Genomic DNA, 8,455 nt, shown 5'->3' with positions numbered 1-8,455 from the left:
GCCTCCTATGTGCTGCACATTATCTCATTATAATCTCACCTATGCAGAGTTTCTATAACGCAAATATATAATAAAGTAAGAAGAAGAACCGGCTGAGGCTGATTTAGGTTGTGACCTAAGAATGTGGTTTTCCTGTTTTCTTGCTTGTGATCATTTCTGTTTGTCCACAGCACTTACCTAATGAATGTTCCTCTGAAGTATCATTGCTTAAAAAAGCATTTCCTGTTATTCATTTCATTTATTTACGAGCTGTAAAGGTTGACTGAGCTGCATTAGGCTGCAGGCAGCAAACCGTTTCACTGCAGATCCAGTCGGCTTCGCTGCAGAGCAGAGACCAAACGTCTGGACGACTCCAACCATCAGCAGCAAAATGTTTCTGTCCATCTTGGCTGCTTGGTTCGTCCTCATTGCATCTGCTGGTAAAGTACTTTTCAAATAATTTAGGGTTTGATTACATTTTTTGTTCTTTTCATCCAGAGTCAAATTTTAACATTTTTGATTTTTTACAAGCAAAGGTTGATTGTTGGTTTATAAATAAGTATATGATGTCAAAAATGTTTTTTTTTTAGTAAAAAGAAAGTTTAAAACACATTAAACAGTCTTTATGAAGATCTACATCTTAAATATTAACAGCATGATGTGTTGCGGTTTTGACTCAGTTCTTGATGATTCACCTCAGCCACGTTAAAAACCCAACACGGTGAATGTTGTGCATTCAAATCAATTCAATTTAATGTGTTTATGCAGCACCAACCATTTCAAACAACTACAGGGAAAAAGATCTAATTCCTCTTTAGGATCTTACAACACAAATACTGCAGAAACTTTCAGACCTTAATATTCATCAGAGGGGAAATCTATCATTTCTCTGAACATGCAGACGTCACACTGTGAATTTAAAATATAAAAATGTTTAAAATTTACTTTTATTCTGATCATTTTTAGCAAATATCAGGCTGATTTTACTGGCTTTAAGTTCAAGGAAATAACATCTGTTTGCCTGACCAAGTTTCAACAAAACCTCCTGACCTTTATCACAAGATTTTCCAAATCTATATGTTTTTTTTTTAAAGATTTCTAGAAAGTCAGACTCTTTGGAAGGAAAACATTAAATAAAAAATAAAATAAAATAAAAAATAAAAGATTATGCACAATATTATTTCATTTAACAAAGAATACAATTTCATAAAAACATCATGTTGTACTGTTGCATTTTGTCTGTTAATTTAATATTTAATGTTAATTTGAAAAACAGCACAAAAAACACAAAACATATATATATATTTATTTATTTATTTTTTTGGTGTTGGTTCTTAATGCTTAATGCATTGTGTGCTATAAATATATTTTAAGCTGTAATAAATACAGTGTTGAAAGGAAATCATTGTTAAAACTATTTTCTCCATGTTTTTTCGGTTTCTCCTTCCAGGCTGTTCGTCTGTTAAAGAAGAAGGCCATGTAGTCCCTCCCTGCTGTATGGAAGGATCAAATAGAGTCGACTTCAACATCGTGGAGTGTTTCGAACAGAAACCGACACCTTCCTGTCTTGGACATTTCTATCTGTAAGCGCAGCAAACAGACCAACTTCAACTTTTATCTCTCTTCCTCCTCCAGGTGTGACCACAGGTTTCTTAGAGCGCAGGAGGTTTGTGAGCTCCCTCTAGTGGTGCAGCTTTGAATCTGACCTTATAAGCTGCACTCACACCGTCCTGTTCGGTCCGCTGTAATCCAACTCCAGTCCGTTTGCCTAAGTCCGGTTCGTTTGGGGAGGTGTGAACTCTGGTCGGTCTCTGTTCGGTTGAAGTTAACTTTGCTCCGGTTTGAATGAATATGTGAACACCAAGCGGACCGGAGACCGCTCTGAAAACAGGAAATGGACTACAGCGCAGGGCATTCTGGGTAAATACAGCCAAAACAAAGGCCAGCGCTAGCAGGAGAAAAGATTCACGGTTTTTAGTCAAAGATAAAAGAAAAATCCTCCAACCGCTAAAATCTGACGCCACTCCATCTGTATTTACATTTTGTGAAACAGGAAGTTGCGCTCAGTGTCTTCAGAGGTTTTCATGTCGTTTCTTTCAGTGGTTTTTGGAGCAGCGCCCCCACAGGTGAGGAGGGGAACAGGTGGCTCAAAATGCTTGGAACTTGATTCAGTGCAAATACAACAAATGTTGCAACTTGATTCCAAATCCAACTGATTCTACTGCACTGTCAGGTGGTAAAACAGCCTTCAGCGCTTTAAGTAGGCCGTTGTTACTTCAGCCTAAATCACATCTGCAAACCACAGAATGGGCAAAATTTTATGTTTGTTTTAATGAGTAAAACAAGGTTGATTTGTGTTGATTGAGTGCAGTCAAACCACTTTCTGTCCAGAGATAATAAAAATGACTCTGATATGTGACCATTTAAAAGAAATCAGTATTTATTTGGGTGTCCTAATTTTTCTTTGTCTGTGGTCCTGAACTAGTAGTGCTAACACTGGTCACTTTGTCCCTGCTTTTTAAGCACCCAGATAATAATTAGGTAATTATGGAAAAGGACTAATGGCATCAAACAACAGTGATAATACTGATAATCTGTGATGTTTCTGTCTTTATAGGGTCATTACTGAGAAAGGAACGTATTGCATCAAACCAAATTCAAAATGGCTCCAACAGAAGATGAAGGTGAGAAATATCAGAGTTTACAGTGAGAGGAGCTGCACAAAGCAGGTCCAGTTAATACTGAGTTTAAAGAACCTGTCAGGTTTATTATGTCTGTGTCTAAAACAGAAGCTTTGTTAAGTATTTATTAATTGTACAGGAGGAAACACAACTAGGAGGATTTATGAGAATGAAAGAGTTCAGTGCTTGAAAACCAATCTGTAAACATTTGTTTTCCTCTCTTTATTTCTCTCCTCACAGGAAAACTTGAAGTGTCCTCCACCCGAGATACTTTGAGGAACCTGATTCCAACATAAAGACAACGCTGCAATGAAAAATAAAAAAAAAATGCTTTCCTGCTTTTCTACATGCAAAAAGAAAAAACAGAAATTTTCACCAATCATTGCAAATTTTCAGCAAATCTGACTTAATTTCTGTATTTCCTTTTTTTCTGACCAATCACTGCAATTGGGCTGAATTTTAACCAATCCCCTTCTGATGTAACTTCCTGTTTCTTGAAATCTTTTGAAAGTTTTACCTGCAATCATTCAGAGCCAAAAGGCCAAAAACTTTGCAATATTTCTCTAAATAAACCATGTAAACCGCAACTCTCCTGCATGCAGATAATGTTAGTTAAACTACGATTAATGTCACATTTTCTAGAAAAACAAAGACATTTCAAAGTTGAAAGTTTTTCACTTTAGGAACTCAGAAATTTCCCAGATTTTTTCTAGAAAATTTGTTAGATTAATCACAAAATGTCTGAGTTTTTTGGTGGAAATCCACAGTGGCCCTCATGGAGCGCAGTAGAAAGGGAAGGTTATGTGACTTACAATGATTTTTGTAAGACAGTGGAAATAAAGCTTAAAATGTGCAACTTTGACCCCAACTTTTTGAAAAAGATGCTGCAAAATCAGTCATTTTTGTCTGCTTCCTCCGGGAGAGGCTGAGTTGGAAATGATAATTTGCCATAATCTCTTTTGAAGTTGTGTTTTTCTCATCATGTTTTGATATTCAGAAAGCTTTTGACCAAGAAAAAACTTTAACCAGTTAAGAAAACTTCAATGACGGATGAAAACTTGTGTTTATGCATCACAGCATTATTTTAATAAAGTGCAACAGCAGAGACATATTTCTGTGTCAGTGGGCTAACTTCTTCCTCAGGTGTTAATCTGGATTAGACTCATTTCTCTCCACTTCAGCTCGGATTAAATCCTCAATTATCTTGACAATGTTTTTCTCTTTTCCGGGATCCGTTTGTCCCGGCTCACCTCTGCTGCACATTCACACCGACACGTGAAGGTGTTCCAGATAATCCGCAGGTGCTGCTTTTTCATTGTCCCGCTGAGAAAATCCTGATTACTGATGGGAGTGAGTGAGAGCGAAACGGACTGTTTGTAGGTTAGTGAAAGATTGCTGTGGCCGTGGATAAGAGGATTTGGGGGGAATTAGTGTCATTCCTCTGTCGCCGCGAGGAATAGATTCATATCGATTTTAATCAGAGATAGAACCACAACCCGGAGACCAACAGGCAGAGTGAGGAAGAGGAGGCAGTCAGGAGGTTTCCTCATGTCTTTGCCCTGCTCTGAAGTCTGTCTGCCGTCCAGGAGCCGTGAAGAGGAGGAAGCAGCGATCCGCAGCGGGATGCTGGACCCGAACCTCCGGCTCTGAGTGTGGATGTTCCTGGCGGCGGAGCAGGGCGCTCGCTGCGGCGGGGATGCTGCTCTGGTGTCGGTTTTGGCAGGGAGACCTGTGAAAAATGAAGGCGGACGTGTTGGCTTGCCTGGCTCTGACAGCGGCCAGCTTTGTTGCCACGGCGACCGGCGGCCGCAGCTCCAACCGCAGGAGACACAAGGAGGTTTTCCTGGGAGAAAACAGCAAGTTCAAGTTTGGAGGGTGAGACAAAGTTTGTCAAAGTTTTGTCCTCCAGCAGACTGATGTAGGAAGAGTTTAGGAATGAAAATGAGGAGACAGAGGAGGAACAGTGACAGATGGAGGCATCATATCTCTGTAATCTCCATCATTGTAAAGCATAAAGCATAAAGAGATTTTGCTCTGCTCTCATCTGTCGACTGTAAAACTTCAAGGTCTCAGTTTCATTTAAGCCAAAGCCAAAATGGTGAATAAACTGTAAATCTGTCTGCTTTTGGTATTTTAGGATGTGAAGGACACCACTGGGGTTTTAGCTTGACAATATTGGCAGCTAACAAAGAATGCAGAAGAATAATCATTATTAGACACACCTGGATGGGATGAGTGGACATATAGATAAGCATCAAACCAAAGGCAAAATGAAGTACTGCAGGTGTCAAAGGTCAGGTAGCTATCTGATTTGATAATCATCTATCTGATTATCAAATCAGATAGATGATAACCTGAAGTCCAAGGATGCTGAAGGTCCATGCTCGTGTGGTATGGGGTCCGGTACCAGCACTGAACTGGTGAAAACAGGGTCTGCTGTTGTTGTTTCCTGCTCTTCAGGAAGTTGGCCCACATTTGTTCTAACTTGCTCTGCAGTTGTTGACTGACCAGTTGAACGACATTAACGTCAGAAATGATGCTTGTTTAATGAGCAAACATGTCAGAGGACCTTAACTTCACACAGACATGAGTCAACCAGTAACCTGTCTGCATCCGAACCAGTTTACATTCACATTGAGCCGTTCTGCCCAGCTGAGTGTTCAGTTTGTCAGTGCAACAACAGAAGAAAAGCCGAATGGACATTGGCACAAATTTTCCATTATTCTTAGTTTTCATACAATAGACATTTGCATAACATTACAAAACTCACTTTGGTTTAGTTACCAAGCTAGCAAAGCTAACCTTAGCCAGCTAACATCAGCAAGCTAAGAAGCTTTAAAGTTTTCTTTTTTTTAAAACTTTAGTGTTTTTTTTATTATTATTATTTTAAATGTATTAAATATTTTAGTGGTTGAGATCTGACTTCATGTTCGATGCTAACAGATGTGTGTGCTAGAAAGATGTCTGAGTATTTTTTTGAAAATAATATGACTAACTCCTTTAGAAACAGATAAAATGGTGATATTACTTTAAAAGGTTACTTCATTAAAATATGTTAAATGGTCAGAAAGAATGCTAAAACCTAGCATTGCTACTCTTAGTTTGTTATTAAGATGCTAGCTGAGGTTAGCATGACACACAGTGCTGTGGCCTTGACCCTCCTTATTGTCACAGTAAATAAGGACAATGTTCTGTCCGGGTTCTCCGGCTTCCTCCCACAGTCCAAAACATGACTGTCAGGTTAGTCTCTCTAAATTCTCCCTAGGTGTGAGTGTGTGAGTGTGTGTGTGCATGGTTGTGTGTCTCTGTGTTGCCCTGCGACAGACTGGTGACCCGTCCAGGTGACCTGTCCAGGTGACCTGTTGTCCAGGTGACCTGTTGTCCAGGTGACCCCGCCTCTCGCCCAGAACGTTAGCTGGAGAGGCAGCAGCGCCTCCTGACCCACTAAGGGACAAAGGTGTAAAGAAAATGGATGGATGGATGGAAATAAGGGCAATATGTTATTTTATCTTTATGTAATTTTGCTCTGCTAAATAGTGTTTTAATCTATGATTTATTTGTTGTATTTTACAGAGATATTAAAGATGCAATATTATATAAGACGCCATTTCAGAAATGTAAAATAAAGCTTCATAAGAAAGAGTATCCCCTACATGTTCAAACCTTTTCCAGTTTACATTCGTTCTATGCAAAAACGTTTCCTAAAATCAGGGAAGCAGAAAACTTTAATTTCATGTCAGGTTTTGTTGCTGAGGTAAAATCACTGAGCTTCCGTATTTTCCACTTTATGAAACTGACAGAATGGTTTTAAATAATAAAGAAATCTTTATCATGAGCACGTTCTTTATTTTAGCTTGTGGTTTCGGTTGAAATGAACACAGGCAGACTCCCGTTATTTAACATCTTTCACTTCCTCATGAAGTTTCGTAATGAACATATTTCTCATTTTTAGTCTGAATGAAATATGAAAAAGCAACTCAGTGTGAGCTGCATGTTAATAATCTGAACTCCTGCTGGTATTGAAACTAAACGTGAGTTTGCATCATTTCACCAGAATTTAAAAGAAAATCTTTTTGCTGACTGTAGTTTCTACTGTTTCAGTAAGTTATGTCATCAAAAGCATAAAGATTCGTGAAACTTACATTTTCTATTTTTTATTAATATTCAGAAACATTTACAACATCATTTAGTGTTATTTTCCAGTGTCTAAGTCAGAGATTCATTTCAAATGGATTAAAAATGTTGCAAAAAAGTACGAAATGTAACATTTTTATAGACAAAGTAAGTTGTAGCCATAATAACTACAAAAAACTAAATATTACCAAGTATTTTTGTTTAGTTTTTAGTACAAACATCTTAATTGAAATAAGAGAAAAATAACATACAAGTAAATTTTCAGCTGGACATAGGAGGTTGTCAATAATTGATGAAAACATATCATTTCCGCTGGCAGATTATTTCACTTAAAATATGGGGAAAATGTCTTGTTATAAACTAAATAATCTCACAATGGAATTAGTATTTTTTCTATCAATAATAAGGAGTTATTGACTTAAAATAAGCTCCTGTATTTTGCTGAAAAAATACTTATAGTTCTCTTATGTCAAGTGTACAAAGATATTTGCACTAAGATTGGATAAAAATGTTTGGTAATGTTTTGTGTTTTTGCAGTGTTTTTACTTCCTCACCTCAGTCACATACTCGCTTCAACACCTTTCAGTTTATTGGCCTTTTACCGCCTCCAGAGCTGATAAGTCACCTGATTCCAGTGGGAAACATTTGTAAACGTTTTGTTTCTCTGGAGGTTAAAGCTGTTAGATAGCAGGCGGCGTTATCTGGATCCATAAAACATCAGAGCTGGAAAGTCATGTGATCTGTGGGAGCAGGAACTATGGCATGATGGGAAAAAATTAACTTTGGGTTTTGGTTAAGAGTCAAAGACCATCTGGGTCCAGAGGACAGAAGTTTACTGCTGCGGGTCGGTCCGACGCTCTACGCAGAGAAATGAGTGATTATTGGAAAACAGGATCTGATCTTTTAAAAGATGATTGATACCAGAGGCAGAATCTCAGCAAAATCAACTTTCTTCAAAAACAAAACTTATCGAGTATTTTTGGTCTGTTTTTTTAGTGTGAAATAAATAAGACAAAACTAACTTAAAAGTAACTTTTCAGTAAAAAACAAATAGGAGCTTGTTTTAAGTCAATAATCCCTTAATATTGATTTTTTTTTAAAGTTCTGGTTCCACTGGCAGGTTAATTAACTTACATTGGAAAAAGTGAAATAATTTCCCAGTGGAAATAAAACTTTTTCATCAATATAAAGGAATTATTCACTTAAAATAAGCTTTTATTTCTTGCTGAAAAGTTACTTTAAAGTTAGTTTTGTCTCATTTGAAGCATACTAAGATATTTATATTAAAATAGACCAAAAATCATTTGTAATATTTTGTGTTTTTGTAGTCCAGTTCTTTTTATGTATTTATTTCAAATTAATTTGTTCAGATTCAAAACATAAAGCGATGTTACATCTAGAATAAACCGTTGTCTTTTCTGTAGGCCTTCCAGCCAACGATTATTTTGCAGGTTTGTTAATCCAAAGAAACTTATTTAAAACTGCCCGTATGCTGAGACTTCAGAACAACAACGATGCATAAAAATGTTTCTCCTACGTCTAAGTTAGATGCTTCTGTGATCGTTGCAGTCCATTTCCTGGATCCGTCTGACTGGAATCTCTGCCAGAGATCAATAAAAATATCGTTAAACTAAAACAAACAAACTCCTTTCTAATAGTTA

At 37.4% G+C, this 8,455-nt stretch overlaps 1 protein-coding gene across 1 annotated transcript in view; it reads left to right on the top strand.

Moving 5' to 3' along the window:
• The first annotated feature begins 216 nt into the window (after window positions 1-216).
• LOC103146955 (gamma-aminobutyric acid receptor subunit rho-3-like) overlaps window positions 217-8,455 on the top strand; it is a 25,659-nt gene continuing 17,420 nt past the window's right edge. Inside the window, exons 1-4 of the mRNA XM_007565064.2 lie at window positions 217-419; window positions 1,430-1,562; window positions 2,597-2,663; window positions 2,901-4,535. Coding sequence (XP_007565126.1) covers window positions 4,399-4,535 — 137 coding nt within the window. The 5' untranslated portion in view covers window positions 217-419; window positions 1,430-1,562; window positions 2,597-2,663; window positions 2,901-4,398. The remainder of the gene's footprint in view (window positions 420-1,429; window positions 1,563-2,596; window positions 2,664-2,900; window positions 4,536-8,455) is intronic.

The sequence above is a fragment of the Poecilia formosa genome, unplaced genomic scaffold (genome assembly GCF_000485575.1).
Source record: "Poecilia formosa unplaced genomic scaffold, Poecilia_formosa-5.1.2 Scaffold171, whole genome shotgun sequence".
Classification (NCBI taxonomy): domain Eukaryota; kingdom Metazoa; phylum Chordata; class Actinopteri; order Cyprinodontiformes; family Poeciliidae; genus Poecilia; species Poecilia formosa.
This window is presented reverse-complemented; position numbering and strand designations above follow the sequence as displayed.